Source organism: Trachinotus anak, unplaced genomic scaffold (assembly GCF_046630095.1).
Source record: "Trachinotus anak isolate AG129_WGS33_773 ecotype Australia unplaced genomic scaffold, CSIRO_AGI_Tana_v1 ptg000026l, whole genome shotgun sequence".
In the NCBI taxonomy this organism is placed as follows: domain Eukaryota; kingdom Metazoa; phylum Chordata; class Actinopteri; order Carangiformes; family Carangidae; genus Trachinotus; species Trachinotus anak.
The window spans coordinates 10,004,746-10,024,737 of NW_027273877.1; the positions used below are offsets into that span (position 1 = coordinate 10,004,746).

At 41.0% G+C, this 19,992-nt stretch overlaps 2 protein-coding genes across 7 annotated transcripts in view; one reads left to right on the forward strand and one right to left on the reverse strand.

Annotated features, from left to right (window-relative positions):
- The window catches only part of scn1lab (sodium channel, voltage-gated, type I like, alpha b), a 42,594-nt gene extending 35,582 nt beyond the window's left edge, over window positions 1-7,012 (forward strand). For all 5 annotated transcript variants that reach the window (XM_071464242.1, XM_071464241.1, XM_071464244.1 and 2 more), the window contains 3 exons: window positions 1,719-1,823; window positions 1,924-2,194; window positions 2,283-7,012. In XM_071464242.1, coding sequence (XP_071320343.1) covers window positions 1,719-1,823; window positions 1,924-2,194; window positions 2,283-3,475 — 1,569 coding nt within the window. In that variant the 3' untranslated portion in view covers window positions 3,476-7,012. The remainder of the gene's footprint in view (window positions 1-1,718; window positions 1,824-1,923; window positions 2,195-2,282) is intronic.
- A 2,648-nt stretch (window positions 7,013-9,660) lies between these two features.
- LOC139609528 (cysteine/serine-rich nuclear protein 3-like) lies at window positions 9,661-18,846 on the reverse strand. 2 transcript variants are annotated; one of them, XM_071464246.1, is made up of 5 exons: window positions 18,169-18,846; window positions 16,203-16,376; window positions 15,003-15,259; window positions 13,792-14,103; window positions 9,661-13,008 (listed from the first exon to the last, which is right to left on the reverse strand). In XM_071464246.1, the coding sequence occupies exons 2-5, from the start codon at window positions 16,351-16,353 to the stop codon at window positions 11,902-11,904; spliced, it is 1,827 nt and encodes a 608-aa protein (XP_071320347.1). In that variant the 5' UTR covers window positions 16,354-16,376; window positions 18,169-18,846; the 3' UTR covers window positions 9,661-11,901. The 2 variants fall into 2 exon arrangements, with proteins under 2 accessions (XP_071320347.1, XP_071320348.1); XM_071464247.1 differs by having other exon boundaries at window positions 10,492-13,008; window positions 13,807-14,103; window positions 18,169-18,844.
- Window positions 18,847-19,992: the final 1,146 nt, after the last annotated feature.

A 19,992-nucleotide genomic window follows, 5' to 3' on the forward strand; every position in this document is an offset into this window, starting at 1 on the left:
CAGGCAGAGAAGAGGGGGAGGGGGTTTGCACTGTGTTTGCTGTGTGCTAGCAGGTCTGACTTGACTGACTGACTGAGAAACCATATCAGTTGGTGTGGTTCAGCAGCCCCACAGCATCACACAGATGGGTGTTCACTGTTGACAACAGTCTTCCCTCCAGATGTGCATCACACACTCTGAGCAGCACTGAGAGTGTGATGTGTGCCTGGGATTCATATCTGTGATTAATGAGAACACAGTAACTGTGTTGGCTGAAAGATGATGATATGATATAACAATATATTTAAATTATATATTTATATTTATATATATTTTTTCAGCTCAAAAATAAAATGAAAAAAAAAATCCCTATGGAGATTGATTATAGGGAGCTGATTTTCTTTTCAAAGGAGCCAATCAGGAGAAGAGTTACACCTGTACACCTGCTGGAAGACCACACCCCCACTCCACAAAAAAAGGTTAAATAGAAACAAAATAATAACAAATATTTGTGATACAAATAAAGAAAAGAGCGCAAAAGAAAACTCCACAGCTTCTGTTTTGATAGTAATAATTCAGCTTCCAGTTAGTTTTGACAAAACAGTCACAAGACGTTACAAAACGGGGAGTGGAGGATCCTCCTACAGGTATACAGGTGTAATCATTTTCTCTCAGTGAGCACATGATGTATCCTTTGAAAAGAAAGCATATGCAAATTTATCTGTCAGGTCTGAACAATGGCTCGGACTCAGATGCAGACAGACACAGTTTGCGAGTTCTCAATATGTCCTTTAATACAGGCAAAGTCAGTACACGGGGAAAAAGGGCTGGACCGTAGTCACAAGGAACAAGACGAACTGGCACAGAAGGAAGGGAACACTGAGACTAAATACTCTGGGAGAGGGAAGACAATGAGACACAGGTGCAACACATTAGGGCAGGGCAGGTAATCACACAAGGGGAAGACACATGAGGGCAGGAAGTGAAGAACCTGAAAAAGAACTCAAAAAAATAACACAAGGTGACTGTTGTCTTCTGGAGTGTTGCTTTTTTTTCAGACATTTTACATACAGCTTTTTTAAGCGAAGTACCCAACTGAACTTTAGTGCAGGAGAAACATATGACATTCAGACAATCATAACAAACTCAAACATTAAACTCTTTAGTTATCGTTAACTACACCAAAATCACAAAAACATATAAATGTTGCACTTCAGGAATGTTTTTATACTGTATCTGATTTCTTCAGTTCCAGTGGTTAGATAGCAGTTCTTAATTGTGCACACATGGACTTCTGCCATCTCTGTAATGTACATTTCATATGTTTCAAGTAATGATTAGTTTTTTGCTAATCTTAATCATTTGGTCCATGTAATGTAAGAAAACATTCATATTTTATTTGCTTACTTTGTGTAATCAACAATGCGAAACCAAATAAAATTTTGTGTATTATCATATAAACCAGAGAAAACAAGCAAATACAGAATTTTGCTTTGAAACAGTCATCAACATAATTATCAAAATTGTTGCTCCTTCATTTTCTGTCAATTGACTAATTGATTTATTGACTTTTAGTAGTTATATTCTTTTGCTTGAATATAATTTCCAGATCCATCTGTTGTTCTTTCATAGCTTTTGTTTGACTATATAAGGTAAATTACAGTATATTCACATTGCTTTTTAGAACGTAAGAGTTCATAGTGCGTGGTTCTAACCAGGTTTTGTTGTGCTCCCTTTACTTTGGAGGCCAGGACATCTTCATGACAGAAGAACAGAAGAAATACTACAATGCCATGAAGAAGCTGGGTTCCAAGAAACCACAAAAACCGATACCTCGGCCAACAGTAAGACCCTACATGCTATGTGCTAAACTACTTTACAGACTGCCAATAGGGGTGTAAAATATCTAACCCTTCTCTGTTCCGTGTCCTCCCTTTCCCTCAGAATGCATTTCAAGGCTGCGTGTTTGACTGCATCACAAAGCAGGCTTTTGACATCGTGATCATGATCCTTATCTGCCTTAACATGGTGACCATGATGGTGGAGACAGATGACCAGACAGAGGATATGGACAAAATCCTCTACTGGATCAACTTGGTCTTCATCGTGCTCTTCACTGGAGAGTGTGTGCTTAAGATGATCTCCCTGCGTCACTATTACTTCACCATTGGCTGGAATATTTTTGACTTTGTAGTGGTGATCCTGTCCATTGTAGGTAAGGAGATGTTTTAATTTGTCTTAGCTTCCCAGTAGAATTGGAGTGAATTTGTGTCTTTAATGTGATGTTTTTTTTGCTTTTGCAGGTATGTTTTTATCTGAAGTTATCGAGAAATACTTTGTGTCCCCAACGCTGTTCCGAGTGATCCGTCTGGCCAGAATAGGCCGAATCCTTCGTCTTATCAAAGGTGCCAAGGGCATCCGGACGCTTCTCTTTGCCTTGATGATGTCACTCCCTGCCCTGTTCAACATTGGCCTCCTCCTCTTTCTGGTCATGTTCATCTACGCCATCTTTGGCATGTCCAACTTTGCCTACGTCAAACGTGAGGCAGGAATCGATGACATGTTCAATTTTGAAACCTTTGGGAACAGTATGATTTGTTTGTTTCAGATTACCACCTCAGGTGGGTGGGACGGCCTGTTGGCACCCATACTGAATAAGAGGGAGCCTGACTGTGATAGCCAGATGGAGCACCCGGGCAACTCCTACAAAGGCAACTGTGGCAACCCATCGGTGGGCATCTTCTTCTTTGTCAGCTACATCATCATCTGCTTCCTCATTGTGGTCAACATGTACATTGCTGTCATCCTGGAGAACTTCAGCGTGGCTACAGAGGAGAGCGCCGAGCCGCTGAGTGAGGACGACTTTGAGATGTTCTACGAAGTATGGGAGCGCTTTGACCCAGATGCCACTCAGTTCATGGAGTACAGCAAGCTCTCTGACTTTGCAGATGCTCTAGATCCACCACTACGCATGCCCAAGCCTAATATGATCCAGCTCATCTCCATGGACCTGCCCATGGTCAGTGGCGAGCGCATCCACTGCCTTGACATTCTCTTTGCCTTCACCAAGCGAGTGTTGGGTGAAGGCGGCGAGATGGATGTGTTGCGTGGCCAGATGGAGGAGCGTTTCATGGCCTCTAACCCCTCTAAGGTGTCTTATGAGCCCATCACCACCACCCTCCGCCGCAAACAAGAGGACATGTCGGCTGTAGTCATTCAGAGAGCCTTCCGCCGCTACATAATCCGACTGGCCATGAAGAAGGCCTCCGCCCTCTACAAGGAGCAGCTGAAGGAGGATATCCGCGACCCTGACAAGGACGTGATGGTCATCAGCAAGTTCAATGAGAACTCCACCTCAGACAAAACGGACATGACCCCTTCCACAGCCTCCCCGCCCTCCTACAACAGTGTGACGAAATCAGACAAGGACAAATACGAGAAAGAGAATAGGGATAAAGAAAACAAAGGCAAAGACTTGAAAGAACGGAAGAAATAGACTTTTTAAAAAGGAACAAAAAATAAAATGCATAAGAGACATGAGGGAAATTTGTTTACAGCTTCTAAGGGGGGTAGATACAGTAGATATACGCTTGTGTGCTGATTGTTAAGAGTTGAGGAATGCTATGCCAGGTAGGCCTAAAATTAGAGTGTGGTTATGTCATTGATGAATACATGGGGTCTTCTCAGCGGTAAAATATGGAAACAAGTTATCCAGCAGACACTGCCAGAGATTGAGTGGAACATGGAAAAGCCTCTCTGCAAAACGCTTGTGATTTTCCTATTGGTTGTTGTTACTATCTGACACACTGTACTGTGTGTACTGTTAAGTTGTCTGTAGCTAGTGCTGCTGCTACTACTATAAATCCAGTGTCTTGAATTTAACAATCGCTGTATCACTTAACAAGTACTCTGCATTTTCTTTTTGGTTCTTTTTTTTGGTTACAAGATTTCTTTTTTATGAGAAAGAATGTTTTCTACTTTTTTGTGTCATTATCGTGAGAATGTGTCCACTGCTTTCACTGTTGTAAAATCACCAAGGGCAGACAAAGTCAATGCTGGAAACTGCAACTACCATTTGAAAGTCAAACAATGCAGGATCAGTGCCAGAATGCTCGTGGATTATACAGTACACAAAGCTGAAACGACAAACTTACCGCTGAAGTACAATGGTTATATACATTCTATTCTCTGGTGTGCCATCAGTGATTGTTCAAACCTGTATTGTGCTTTTATCTGGACTGCCATCCCTCCATTTCAATAGAAAACACAAGTCTCTAAGTACAGAGAAGCTGAATGTATGCAAGCTGAAGGAATGAGATACATTTAAAGGAATTGTTTGATATTTTGGGAAATGCTGTATCCTCAGTTGCTTTTTTGCTGAGTTAGATGATAAGATTATGCAGCTAGAACCAGCAAACCATTAGCTTAACGCAGTATAAAGACTAGAAGGAGAAAACAGCCAGCCTGGCTCACTCCACAGCTGCTAGCACCTTTAAAGTTTAATAATTATTATATTTTAACTTATTGTTGAATTCATACAAAAACCAAAATGTAAAAGCAGCAAGTTGTGGTTACTGGGCACCGGTCCCAAAAGCAAGATATGGGTCAATACCAGGACTGTGTTAATGTAATAACATATATTCCATCCATGCAAAGTTTCAAAATGCCCTCCTGACTAAAAGGGTAGAAATTTCTGAATCCTCCATTAGATATGTTCTATAGTAAGTTTATAGTAACCTTAGCTTACCATCGTTAGCACATTAGCTTATCTGCTAAAGGATTTATCAGTGCGTGCATCCTAAGCTGTGGAACTTTTTCTGGCCGGGTTGAGTCACTGCTAAGTAGTTCTCATAAAATCACATCATCTTTACATTTTGATTTTCGTGATAATTAAACTATGAGATACATGATTATTATATTAGTGAGTAATACAAGATGCTTGTAGGCCTAGCACCAAGCTAATTTTTTCCCTCTTGTTTCCAGTCTTGCTAATCTAGCCGCTTCAGCTGTGCATTGCACACATCTGTTTTAATGCCAGTTACTAAAATTTCATTGTAAATAAGATGATAAACTCCAGTCCTTGATTCCTGAGCTGTTCTCCTTAACCAAAGTGGGTGTAGTCTCTGCTAACAAGTCCTCCAATCTGAACAACTGCATAGGTCATTTGTTCCAACCCTCCGATATGATACATGGGAGTGTTTCCTGAAATAGTAGCCCTATGGCAGCAGGCGTACCGAACCTTTGTTGCCATGGTTACAATAATAAACGATCACGGCTTGGGTTTAAGAAAAGATTGTGGTTTGGCTTAAAAAATACTTCCTAAAGATTAATGGATCTTTGCTGTCATGGTTACAATAGCAATAACTTGGTTAAGGTTGTTCAACAGTCATGGATAAAAGAAACAACATAAATTGCTACTTTAACATGGGAATCGAACACCGCTCTCCTTGGTGAAATTCCCGTTGTGTTGATCCACCCATCCAACCCAACCTCCTCTTAATGCAGACTTTGTTGCTCTATATACTATGTCACCAGACTTCCCTTACTCCTGTCACAATTATTATGGCCACTAGAGGTCACCTAACAACAACAGAACCGTGGTTCATAACAACCTGCTGAACAGATGACCTATGGACTCGTTTTTACAGGTGGATAGTCTCTGCTAAATAGTTCTGGCATATGACCCTCCTGTATTTTTGAGCTTTCAAGTGAACCAGGCTGTTTTCCACTGCCTCCAGGCTAAGCTAAGGGACTCTAGGCTGTAGCTCAGTGGTTAGCTAACCTAGAAACATAAGAAAGGCATCAATCTTCTTATCTAACTCATGACATCAAAGTTACTCAATGTATTTCCCAAGATATCAGGATTATTCCCTTAAGGTGACACTCACATCTACTCGTTCATCCACTGTCATATTACAGTGTCTCCTCTCATGCATTCATTGTCCTCTCCTTCATCCTCCATCCCACTTCCCCCTCACATCTCCCAGAGCTCTTGTAAAGAAAATATCTTAAGTAATGAAATATACTAACAAGAAAATGTCAATCTTTCTAACTGCTCTCAAACTAGAACATGACAATATATCACATTTAAAAGTTATAATATCACAAATGTTTGTATGACATTCATGTTGTTCTCGGTTTAAATTGAGAAGCGAGTGATTTTAATGTAGTGGTTTGGTTTGTATATAATATAGCTATTTGGGCCCACAGTATGCATCACACTTACATTTGATGTAAGAGCACTTTTTATCCCCACTGCTATGTAATACCACGTGTGGCGGTCATACATGTAAGTGTGTGCGAGAGAGACAGTGTGAGTGTGTCTGTATTTGTATGTCCATGTGTATATTTGTAAGCAAGGGAGACTGTGAGAATGTAAGCATCTCTCTTTATGTGAGCAAGCGTTTGTGTGCAACTGGGGTCTGCGGGCTGCTTATGTTCTACTGATATAAATAACATTTTTACTGTAGATATGAGTCCATTTTTCCAGTCTTCAGATTTGATTTACATTTTTTCTAGAACAGTTTTTTTTCCTTTCTGCACTGTAACACATGATGAAACACATGTATGGTCCCCATATCTGTAGATACAAACCATGAAGCAATCAGTAGCCATCTCTCATTGCGCTTGTAGTGTTTTAGTGAACTGCATGCAAGAAGTGACTACTGTCCGCTCATATGGTAATATAATTTTAAAGCCAAAAGAATAAAGGACATATTTTTTGTAAATGCTTCTTTATTTTCTCCATTTCCTCTCCAGCCTTTTCTTTGTTCGATGGTTCAAAAGATTTTTTTTTTTTTTTCTGTGAGTGACATCAACTCTTTGGTCCGTGATCTGAACCTGAAGTATGATTGCTTAACATGGCGGGAACTTTGGTTGAACAGGATCATTCATGTGGTTCAAGTACATGTTACATTTAACTATGTATCAATTTGCAAAATGTGACAAGTGACATTTTTTTGTTATAACCAAAGATGTGGCAACAAATCACAAAATCTAGATTTCCAAAATAAAACTTATTTTGGGAAGCATATTTTGCATGCAGGACGCATTCATTCTGAGGTGAGAGCTCATGTTACTGGAGTCATGATGGAAAGAGATAAGAGGCTCAGCATATTCAATGAGGTTTAAACAGATACTAAGCTGCTGAGATAATGGTCTGTTTCAGCCTGAGGATAAGGTATTGAATATAGACAGCTGGGCCTCCCAGGGTGAAACTGGTGGAGGTTTTTTTACTGGATGGTTGCAAAATAATAATGGTATTGAAGCTTATAATGAACAAATGATTTTACAAACAAATTTAAAACTGATGAAGGCATGTTGAGTTTATTCTAGACCTTAGTATAGACAAAAATAATTAAAAGTCTTCAGTCAAGGTCATCTTACTACATTTGTCCTGCAGCTTTTGGCCCCAATTTTGTAGCCGTCATCAGTGGGTGTAAAATTCACCGAAATGTTTATTCTTGGCCTTGGAAATAGTTTCACAGAAATTATTAACTCATGGTAAACTCATGCTAAAGGAAATTTCTCTTTAAAGGAGCTGTTTGTATGCTACAGCATATGCTATACGCTATTGCTACATAGCCAGTAGCATTTTAAGCTGTTCACTTAGCAGTCTTGGCAAGAGCTTCAGCCATTGTTGCATTTTCAAGACAAGAGGTTATAATTTGCCCTCTGAGCAGCGCTACTTCTTCAGGGAAGGCTGGACGCTATAGCGTCACTGTATACAGTGACTTGGTATCGGAAAGGGATGGCACAGGGCCGGGGCTAGCTGGTTAGCATGCTAACTTGAGTGGAAGGAAAGAAGTGATAGAGAATAAGAGGGCTACGTTCCACCACTGGAGACAGCTCTAGGTGAGTAAAGGAATCACGATTGATGCTGAACTCACTACATTTCTTCTAGACTGGTTAGTAAACAGCTATTAATGCAAATGTTGGCTATGTAGCAAGAGCAAAACATACAAATAGCTCCTTTTTAGCTTTCAGCTGCATCTCATGGCCTTCATCAGTGGATAGTGTATGCTTATAGTTGTCATGAGATTGAACAAGTAAACACGTATGCCATCAGTAAATAGATAATTAGTAAATACTATGAGTAAATACCTCATAAAGACATATGTTCCAGCTTTTATATCATACTGTTGACCATCTATTTATACACCAGTTACAGATGCTTTAAAAGAGTTTTTGACAAATTCATCAATAAACATAAATTATGAATTGAGTATATAGTGCTTTTAAATTTTTTAAATAAAGGGGTTAAAATAAATTGTCACCCCCACACCTGACCTAGTTTCAAGTGTTTCATCCTCAGGAAATGTCAGTACAAATGTGAACTGTTTTTTAAATCATGTTGTTGAACGACAGCAGTCAAATATCAAAAAAAAAAAAAAAAAAAATCTCCATGACGACTGAACTGAGCAGTCTTCAGTTGCAGATGAAGGCCATAAGATGTGGTGCAGACTGCAAGTGGACCTCGAGTTAAATTTGTTGTCAAACATTAAACCACAGAGCATCAAGCTCACATGCGGATTTGTGTTTGTTAGAGCCAGCCAATAAAAAAAAAAAGTTGTTGGACTTAAAATCCTCAGAAGCTTTGAGAGAAAAGAAGGATGGAGAACAAGTGAATGGAGGTTAGAATTTGCTAAAAGGACTGTATGTCCTGTGCTTTATGTGCATGTTACCTAATCAACATTCAATCATTTGGTGCTTGCTTTAGATAACATAGTCACACATCACAGTCAGTGTTTAGTGTCTTGTCCACATTATGCATATTCGAGTACCATCAAGCACACGGACACGCACAGGGAGAAGGAGAAGGTGGTGCTGGGATAGATGGGAGGGAGATGGAGGTGAAAAAGCTGAGACTACCCCCACCCAATAGCTCCCTCCAAACGCTGTGCTGCTCCTGTGCCTGCTTCTCCCTTCCTGTTGCCTGGCAACCTAACATCACAGCTCCTCTGTCTGTGATTGATCAGCAGTGTCTCTGAGCTTGCTTACCCACAATACTTTGCTGGCAGAAAAAAAAAAAAAAAATTGATGACCTTGTGTTTCTCATGAAATCCAATGTGCAGCCTTAACTGTTATTTGAGCTTCATTGGTGGAAGATCATAAAGGATTACTGCATGTGCATTGAGTCTCTATTGTGCACAGCACCTGCTGCAGAGCCTGTTTGTTGTGTGGTTATGCAATGAGCCATGAAAATATTTCTATACATGAATCAGCTGGCCAGTGGGGTGGGGACACAGAGCTTTCTCTCGCCCATGTTTGATCTCAGCCTCAGCCAAAGACGATGTTGTCAACTCAGCAGTGCCCACTAGAGGCTACAAGGTGCAACAAATTCAAAGTGGAGGCACTGGTGGAGTCTAAATGAGAATGGGACAGTATGGTGACATGGCAGATAGACAAATCATCCTCTGCATGGAAAGATACAGGTGTGTGTTGATGTCAAATTGTCCCTGCAGACTGACAGTAAGCGCATTTTCTTAGGTTTCTGTGAGGCAAAAAAAATAAAATAAAAAGGTTTAAATAATGTTTGCTGACAGAGGACAGATGCTCTGAGCAAAACCAATGTCACAGATTGTCCTGAGGCAGGAAACATGTAATCAACAAATTTACTGACGTCAGAAAAAAAAAAAAAAAAAAAAAAAAAAGATTTAACCCCCTCATGCTGGAGGATGTCAATGACAAGAAAGATGAAGTTAGATGTTGTGCAACTGGCGCCATCTGCTGGAAGAAAAATAAAATACATTGTTTATTTTGTCCGAGTCTCATAAAGTCAATTTTATGACATTATTTTTTATCTTCAACTCACCACCAACACAATTAATTAACTGAGATGGATGTTAAAAAGTTTTTTTTTTATTTTATTTTTTTATTTTTTTTATTCACACGCTCATGGAAATGTACAGAACAAGAACATTTGGCCCCCATTTGTCGGCAGTATTGAGGGACAAAGCTTAATTACTCTGACACAAGCCTGAACTCATCTGAAACCTGGAAAAAGTGCGGTTTTATCACATTGTTCACATGACTGTAAAATGACAAATAACATGCACGGACAAATGTTTCTCTTCACATTAATAAATGCTTATGTGTGCTCAAGATCGATTAACGCCAAAGAAATGGTGAATTGTGATGTGTATATAGTGGGGAAGGGTACGGTCAAAGAAACAGGGAAAGAAAACTCATTCGAATAAGAAATTACTGGGAAGAAACAGATTGTCCTGAAAAAGGAGAACCGAGAAGGCTGTATAATGTCTGACATTCAAATCGGGAAAGTGTCAATGGTGACAACCATAAATAAGCTTAGATTTGTGGAGATAATTTACATTTCCAATGTGAGAAGGTTGAAACAAGGGCTAAACACTAATGTCGGCATGTTAACGTCCTCACAATGAGAATGCTAACATGCTGATGTTTAGCAGACTGTTTATCATAGTATCATAAATGCTAAATTTGATCATAGGTTTTGGACAAAGCAAAAACATGACATGGTGATGGCTATAATCACTTATGCCTCCAGAAGCTACGCACACTGACAGCATCACATTTCAAGTTGATATTGCTAATATGTTAGCAAACAATTGCCTATTTAAACAAGCAGCAGATACAGAGAAACATCTTGAGTTGTATTTGTGTCCACTTGATGTATGCAAGTTGCTCTTTTTAGCTCTGTTTTTGGTCTCCACCATCTCCTGAGGTAAATATCTGGCTTTTTGAGCTGTTAAATGCTCCACTTTCTTCACAAGCAGGTTGCCAACGCCGCTAGCGTACAAGGGGGTTTGAAAACATCTGCAGGTTGAGGGGCGTAAAACAGAAACATTTCGCTGAAAGACGCTAAAAAGCTGTGTAAAACCGAGGGGAACTACAGATCTTGTGGGGCTTTCAGACAGGATTTAATAGATAGAATTTGTGCTTGCAGCTTGGGTCAGCGCACTGTTAGAGGGAGTCACAGAGGACGGGGCGAACATAGGTGGAGTTTTCCAAACCTCTGGCAGGCCACGTCATTACGAACCATTGCCAGCGACTTCGTTTCTATTGGCAGCTCGGGTGTTCATCACAGTGCAAGCTCTCTGAACGTTGTGCCATGCAGCAACAAACTGCCGCGCCACGGTGCAAGCCATTAGAAATAACAGATTTCAGAGCACAGTGGTGTCGTCGCTTAGTTCTGTCTGAAAGCCCCTTTTCACATACACATAGTCATGTTATCCATACAAAAATATTTCTCTATAGCCACTTTAAGGGATGTCCAAAGATATTAAAATTACGTCCGTGGGGAATATAAATGTCTGTACCAAATTTAAAGCAATCTATCCAATAGGTGTTGTGATATTCAAATCTGGACCAAAAAAAAGGTCCAGATGGCTAAAAACTGAGCAGGAAAACGTAACGCACAGTGTCGGTAATAATTCACATGAATGTCAGTGTTTCGCCAGTGACATCGTTTATCATTTTACAGTTTGTGTAGGACTCGAAACATCGCAGGTAAAATGAACACATGCTATACAGACAGGCATTTAAGAACGACCAGCAGCAAGAATGAGACACCAGCACAATGGAAAAGAGTGAAACAATACAAGCACCTCAGAATCTCAGAGATTTGTCATAGATGCCGGTCACAACCAGAAAACATGCTGTAATGATCAAAGACGGGGCAAAATGATACTCCATGTAGTTACAGGTAGCTTACATAAACACTGTTTATTGAGCTTTATCAGTGATCATTTTATAGTTTTATAATCATTTACCTAAACCAACAATTTTGAAAAGGTTTCGAGACAAACTGAGCTAAAATTAGATCACCTCTTTGAGCCGTCTGACTCTTTTCTCTTTGGAAGTGCACTTATCAAACTCTAATGGTTGAAGGTCACAATTCTTGAATAAAGATTTCCAAATAACAACTGATCCCTCTCTTAAGCATCAGGCACTCTTTGAGAAAGACGTGTCTGTCTTCTCATCAGACAAGGCTCCTCGCATTTGCAGTTGCTCCTGTAATGGCTCTTTCATTTCCTCCCCTGTCTGCTCATCAGACCCAGCTGAAGCCTCGGTCTGTGAGTCACGGCCGTCTGGATTGTTCTGGCGGTCCGTGGAGAGCGGCTGCTCGTCGGCTGCTCCAGCCGGTGCAGCGTTCGTCTCGCGGGCGTCTACACGTGAGCAAGTTTGGAGTGTCAGGGATTCTGTGGGGTCGGGGAGTGTTCGGCAGTGGAGTTCTGTGTTTATTTCAGACTCTAAAGCGGTCTCGACTGTGGGGAGCGTGGGAGTGACGGTGACATTTTCACTGAGGAAAGCAGGAGTGTCATTTACAGAGCTGTCTATCTGATAGTGCTGCATGGAGGCAGTGTTGTGGAAGGGGTTACTGAGGCTCATGAGTGTGTTATTAGAGTAACTCAGCACAGAAGGAAGTGGAACGGAGTAGGGCGGAGGACTCGTTCCATGTAATGAACAATCCCAATCTTCCTCCTCTTCCTCCTCTTCCTCCTCCTCCTCATCATCTTCTTCATCCTCCTCGTCCTCTTCTCCCTCCTCGGGGTCGATTGTTTCTAAGCTGTGTGTGCTGCAGTCCGACAACCCGCTGCAAACACTGCTGCCGTCCTCATCTTCCTCATATGCTTCATCGTCCTCATCCTCTTCGTCATCTTCTTCCTCTTCTTCCTCCTCCTCTTCTTCCTCCTCTTCCTCTTCTTCATCTAGATGTGAATCTGTGTCGCCTGTGTTCTGGAGGTGCATGATGGGAATGTGCGGCGTGCCACTCATCAGTGGAAACTGCAGGTTCGGCTGCTGTTGCTGCTGCTGCTGCTGCTGCTGGACCAAGGAGGAGTCGCCATGGTAACCGTTGCCATTGGTTACAAGCTGCTGCTGCTGCTCCGGCTGCTGCTGATGCTGCTCCTCGCGGCTCTTCTCCAGCTCCAGCTTCATGATGGTGTGCAGGAAGTGGGTCCGAACCCGCACCGGGTTGAACTCCAGGCGTCCCGTGGTGTTGCTGCAGCCTTCTTTGGTGCAGCCACAAGGAAAGGACATGCGGTCCACCTGCAGACAAACATAATAAGTCAATACACATCGGTGGGACGGCAGTGACAGCAAAGGTAAACACAGCCGCCGGCCAGAGCTGGTCACGCTTGAGGAGAAACTGCGGAGTCCGCTGTTGGTTTCATTGATGTTAGTACCCTGAAAATGTTAATTTAAATTCAAACGTCTGAAGGATTAAATGGCAGTCTACCGTAGATATACATATCAAAAAATAATTCTTAAATCCTTGAGGATAAATTCAATGGTACATAAAGCTATTCAGTAAGATGAGCAGTGGTGTGCACAGAAAGTGCCAGGTTTAAGAGAGAGGGCATTAGAGGTGTGGCCCCCCTCGGACATGGTAGATACCTGCCTTCTGAAGAGGCAAACTGAAATCTGACTCGCAATTTAACACATCTATTCTGACACTTCCTACCTGCCAGCTTCATCTCGGAAAGTGACAGCTAGTTGACCTAGTACGCTAACGTAAGCAGTGGCTCCTGGTAGACGTAACTTTCCATTCATCTTATTTCATCAGTCATACATTACCCTGTGACTCAAATCAAGACTTATATACATACTTACATACACGAGGGAGTGCTCAAATCACAGATGGGACAATGCAACAGCTAACAACCGTTAACTGCCCATGTGACCTTTCAAATTTAAATGCATCTGAAGCTGTTTTTACTGCTCCTCTGCACAGATATTGAACTAATCATTTCTTTTGATTTTAGTCTGATTCTAAAGTTTAACTGCACAGACAGACATGAACAGCATTTTAGTATTATAGATGGGCCTCACCACAGTTCCATTTACCTGGCACTTAATGCCGGCCAGGCTGCAAGCACAGGTCTCCGGGTCACATATCCCACGGCAGCGGCACCCACACTCCTCTCGGGACATGCGGAGGGCGCGCAGCTCATGCTTCTCCTCCACGTCGATGCGTCGGACCCCCGAGGCGCGGAGAAGGGCGCGGCGCCTCCTGGTAGTCAGAGGCTGGAGGAAGAAGTAATCGTCCACCTCAGTGTTGTCCACGTCCAGGTCGTCCTCAGAGATGTCATCGAGTGTCAGGGTATCTGCCTCCACAGATGACACGGTGCCATTCTTAGTCAGCTGGATGACAGAAAAAGCAAGTTAAATTAAATCTGGGCCGTGAATGTATGTGGAATCCCTGGAGTAATTGTATAACTATACGAAGAGGAAACTCCCATACAGAAAAGAATATATGACATATATGTCCCTATGTCAAGAGTGATGTTCCTGTATATGTAACCTATATTATTATCACATATATACGTCCTCTGAATATACAAGTATAGAAATTTAGAACATATATAATATACCCATGGTAAAATGTGTATATGTACATATATTAAAAATACCAATATAATGAATTTTTACATGCTATAACATGTTGTAACCATATCTATTAATGATATGTAATAAATTTATATATGCAAGTTTACTTAAACAATATACTTATAAAACTATATATTTCTCAATGTTTTAATTTAGAGAATTTTAATTAATTTCTTATTAATTTTAAACACGTCTGTCTTCCCATTATAGGAAAGTGGTCTCAGACTCTTGGACCTTACTGTATACAATATCAACATGTACCGACAGGGATAGATTTATACAACATATGTCTACAATATTAGCTTACATACATAAACACTAGACATGTACGTTAATATATGAAATTATTCCAATTTTAAATTAGCTTCTTCTTTTTTTTTTATATATATATATGTGCCTATATTTTATAAGCACATATATGTCATATATGGAAATTAATTATATGTACATATTACATTTACATATGGGCTTAAAGGACTAGAAAACATGCAGAGTGTATATTGTTAATGTTCTGACTTATTTGAAAACATATTGGTGACCATTTTGATATTTGATAGCAAATAGTCTTTCATGCAGGAAAAACTACAGAAAAACATTTTCAAGCTCATGATGCAAAAAAACGACACTGCAGGTGCCTCAATCGTCGCACGGACTTTGAGTTTGATGGCATTGAGTTTCTCCTCTTTGAGATGGTCCCTCAGCATGTTGCGGTGGCTCCTTTTCTGCTCCATGGCAAACTCCCTGAGGGTGAAGCGCTTCACCCCGCTGTGACGTGGTGACATTCCCAGGGTGCTGCCCCCCTGTGTGGGCACGCTGGTGAAGCCTTGCCGCCGGTTGAAGTAGTAGACTGTCACGCTCTCAAAGTGCACGTTGCGGCCCCGAAGTCGTTTTGACTGCTGCTGCAGAGATGCTGAAATCGAGACAGAAAAGTGAGCCTGCATGTTAATGAGTGCTTTGAAATGCTACTGAATGCTAGTTTAAGCAAGACTACAATGAATAAAACAGCAGGATACTGTACATGCTTAAACACAGTGTTAACTATAGCACAAATAGAGACATGCAAAGTGACTGAGCAATGTATGTTACACCTAAATACCTTAAGTTTGCTACCTTTAGCTAACATTAGCCACCATAAGCTACTGGTCATACCAGACCATGTAAGGTTGAAGCAGCAAAATCCCTAAGAATGCAATTTTATTTCTTAGGAACTCAGCTTTCATTTGTAAGAGGAAGAACATGTTTTTTCTTTCAAAAGTCATCTTATCCTGCTTTAATATACACAATAAGCATGATAAACTTTATTGTCTAGATAAAAACAGAATTTCAAAGGATAGGCAGGTAATATAAAGAGGCGAGTTTCAAGAAATTATTTAAAAGATGATATAAATTTGTCATCATCATCAGCTGTGTGTCATCAGCAAAGAGATCAAATTTAATGTCAGATATCCTGACAGTGATATGTGGCCCAGTGGCAACATACACTTTTCTAATAATATAATAATAAAAAAAAAAATTCCTCCTAATTGGTGTCACTTTTGCTATTAAACTATTTATACTCTTTATACCCAGCACAAAATGCTTTATAAGGCTGCTACATATGTGTCAGGGAAAGATTTTTAACATTTATTGGCTAAATCTCACGTTATAATTTCATTTCTTCACCCCGTCTGTCTACATCTTAGTTGTTTCTTCCACATTTTGAGTAGTTCCCCCACTTCAGCATCTTTGTTCAACCAGAATTATACACAGTTACTATTAGGTGACACTAAAGATGGGATTTTGAGTGCTTCCACTTCCACCAAAAAACACTAGCTGGAGCTGCAGACATGAGCAGTGTGTGAATGTGATCTTACAGTCCAGCAGTCCGGAGGGGACGGGATGGTTGAGACTATCGCTGCTGTTGCCGCTGTCGCTGCAGGAAACCTCGTCATCATCAGACCCCTGCAGGGAGAGGTAAGGGGATGGGCCCTCCTCCAGCTTCCTCTTCAAGATCCCACTCATCATGTGGCTCCTCCCACTGGTCACACCTGCACAACGGACACAGGTGTAACACAGCACGGTACTAAATATTAACAGAGGGATAGTTTTGACTTCTTTTCCAGGCAGGCTTAGTAAGCAAACTTAAACCATGAAATGAACCATTAATTTTTATTTATTTTTTTCATAACTGCTGGGTGTGTGAAATTTGTCGTACCGTCTTTAAAGCTGATACTACAGCAAGTCAACTGGCCAGAAAAAAAAAGGGTTCTTACAATTATAACTTCGGATGTAAAAAGACAAAGTCATTGTTAGTTAGAATTAGTTAGAAGAGCACAACAATCTCAACAACTGTGTAGCCACAGAAACTGAATTTATATGACTTTACTAAAAAAATAAAAGTCTTGATGTGGTGGCACAAAGAAATAAAAAAAAAAATGAATAAAAATGAAAACATTTATAAATTAAATACAAAGTGTTTCAAAATACTCCGTTTTTCAAGAATTTGAAGTAACTTTATTTGTAATGGATTATCAAACCACTTTAAAGGGTTTGGAAATAAAACAGACAAAGTCATCCTCAAGCCTGTCGCCATTCTGACTAGACTGAAGATGGAACTGCTCATTGTCCCCTCAGGCCTCACTATCGTCAATTTCATCCATTACATGAACTGAACTACCACTCACAAAGCAGGTGTCTGAAAGAAAGCCAAATCACTAGTCAGTGAATGAAACTTGTGTTTTTACCGCTACCTAATGGAAAAAAAAAAAAAAAAAAAATGCATGAAAATCATTTTTCTGAAAGAAATCTGGACTAAACTTTAGGATGTTTCATGCAAAACTTCCGCCTCATCATTATTGTGCTGTTAGGTGACCTTGCCAAATGTTGGGCCGTGTCAAAGGTGGAGAACGAACCATGTCAAAGTGTTAAGCTCATTAAGATTTTGATATATGATATAGGTACTCTCTTTTCCCATTGGCTGCTTTTGCGGAAAATTGAGCGTCTGATAACACTTCTGATAAGAGGGGATTTGGACACATTGTAAGTTCTCTCTCTCACTTCAAAGGCACTGCTAATAATGGGACGTGTGGCTTCACCCGGTCCCTCTGCACTTTGTCGACACTTAAATTTCAAATTTGTGAAAACTGTTGAGCTGACTGCTTGGACTGGTAGAGGATTACATCATATGCAGCAGAGCTTAATGCTGGGCCAAGCTTTTCCTCTCTGACTGGCTTTGTCTCCTTTCTCCCTTTCTTCTTACCTACTGCTAAACAAATGTCCCCTCTTTGCTGCCTTATCTTCATTTCCATTACTCTTTTTTTTTTTAAATTTGTTCCCCCTTTTTTTTTTTTTTTTTTTTTTGTATTTTGTATTATAATTTCCCTTTCTCTTCACTCTTCTATCTACAGCCTATCAGGTATTCAGTCCTTCACTCCAGCTCCAGGAAAAAACAGTTAAAAAAAGCAACACTGAACACATATAATAACATCGCTCTGTAAATTTGATGTCATAGACGGTGTTGCAGTTTTTCTTGGATTCAGGAGGGTGTCCTGTGCTGCCTTCCCATGCTGCTTTAACCTCCAGTCAAGCTCTCATGACCGGTGCCATTAAGAGCACCAAACCTGCACACACACACACACACACATGTACAAGACTGCTCACGTGTCTGCATGCATGCGCAACCTCCCACTCCCCACGCACATCCACATCCCAAACACTGACAGGGGAATTCTTATTGACAAATGTAAATCAGTATCAACCTGCGATGTGTTTAAATCCCCTCGCCACCTGTGCTGCCGTGTGCATCGAGGCTCTCTGTGAGTGTGTTTGACCGTCACTGACCTGTTTCCTTGGCTCGCCTTTGGTTTCCAGGAAGTCCTCGACTCTCTCCTCTGCATCACACAGTGTTCACCAGCAGCAGCCAAACATCCCCATGTGTCGTGATGATGCAGTGAGGGCTGCCATGATGCCTTCTCTCTCTCTCTCTCTGTCTCTCTCTCTCTCTCTCTCTCTCTCTTTTCAGCAGCCTCTGGCACTATTGTGCAGCACTGAGCACTTCTGCCTCTGCCTAGCTATCTTATGCGTTCTCCCTTTGCTCCCTCATTCTATGCTCATCCTGTCAGCTTCCTCACTGTCTGCTTCTCCTCTGCTCTGCACCCCCTTCCTTTCTCTTTCTCTCTCTCTCTCTCTCTCTCTCTCTCTCTCTCTCTCTCCTCACAAAGACTTGTTAGCTCGATGCTGCTGCCGGCTGGAGCGCTGGAGCTTGACTGAGGTGAAGCAAGCCCTACGAGATCACAGAGAGAAAGGGGGGGGGGGGGGGGGGGGGGGGGGGGGGGGGTTGTAGATGTGGTGGTGGATGTGATGGGGTGGGGGTGGAAAGTGTAGATTCTGCTATGTGAAATACCTCTTTTCCAAAGGCTTCAGGGAAATTAGTGACACAAATGTAAAGTATTGAGCTGCAGAGACGGTGAGTGTCTCCACCTTTTCTCAGGTTGGCCTCACAGGTGACATCTGGTTTTCCATATCCCACAATATTTCATTACTCACACTGATAAATTTGCAGGGCGTTTATCACGCAAATGTGATGTGGGTTCTGCTTTGTAATGTTCCTTCTTTTTATTTTTATAAAACTAATTTGAAATTGAAATCGATAGCAGAGATAAACAGATCAGAGGAGACAGAGACAATGACTGGATGAATGAAATTTTTACTATGCCTTTGTGCAGAAAAAATATTATGAAAGTAGCAAAAAAAAAAAAAAAAAAATGTTTCTTTGCGAGTGCACAGTATGGCAGATCCATTTGAAAAAAAAAGGGTTGCAAGTTTTCAGGCTTGCTGGTAAAATGTATGCCTAATGCCTTTTTTTTAAATGCTTTATTATGAAATTTTACTCACTAACAAGAAAATGCAGATACTGCATTCAGGTTTTGACACTACCAAGAAACATCGAAATCCAGAATGTGGTAACCAGAAGGCCAGAGTGACGTTACCTCGCTTTGGCTTGGTTTTAGCTCTGCATTGCAAATCAGACATTTCGATGGCTTAATCATTTTCTATACAGGCAAACAATACATTCAGTTTTGACTAAATCTGTAGCTATAGTTGCAGCTGTAGCTGTAAAGCTGTAGTTACTGAGAACAGTGAAACAGTGAAAGGACTAAGATACTGAAGGGCAAAATCTTAACATAATATTTATAATAGTTATTACAGTAACTATGGGATATAATAACCTGCTGCATATGGTGGTATAACAGTATATTTAGGGTTGCAGCATGCATACCACTGCCTGTTTTCAGTTGTCCAAAATAAATTTGTGCCTCCATGCTTCACTGACAAGGATTCTAGGGTTGTTAAATAGCACTCGGAGCTGGTGGGAGGATGTGGGCGGAAGGACAAACCAGACGGGGCGATGTGCATGCAGACAGATGTTAATTAAAAACACTTCTGAGCATGACATAAACAGAAAGCGCGATCCAGCTGTGCGGGCACAGCAGTCACATCATGTTCCAAACTGTCAAAGTCAACACGGCTCACAGTTACTGTTGTTACAGCGACAGTCCCTTAAGTTGTTCAGTGTTTACATGAAACGGCGGATGCTGACACTTGCCATTTAAATGAGAACAATTTCGCCTCAACTGTTCTGAAGCAGCATGAGACATTACCTGG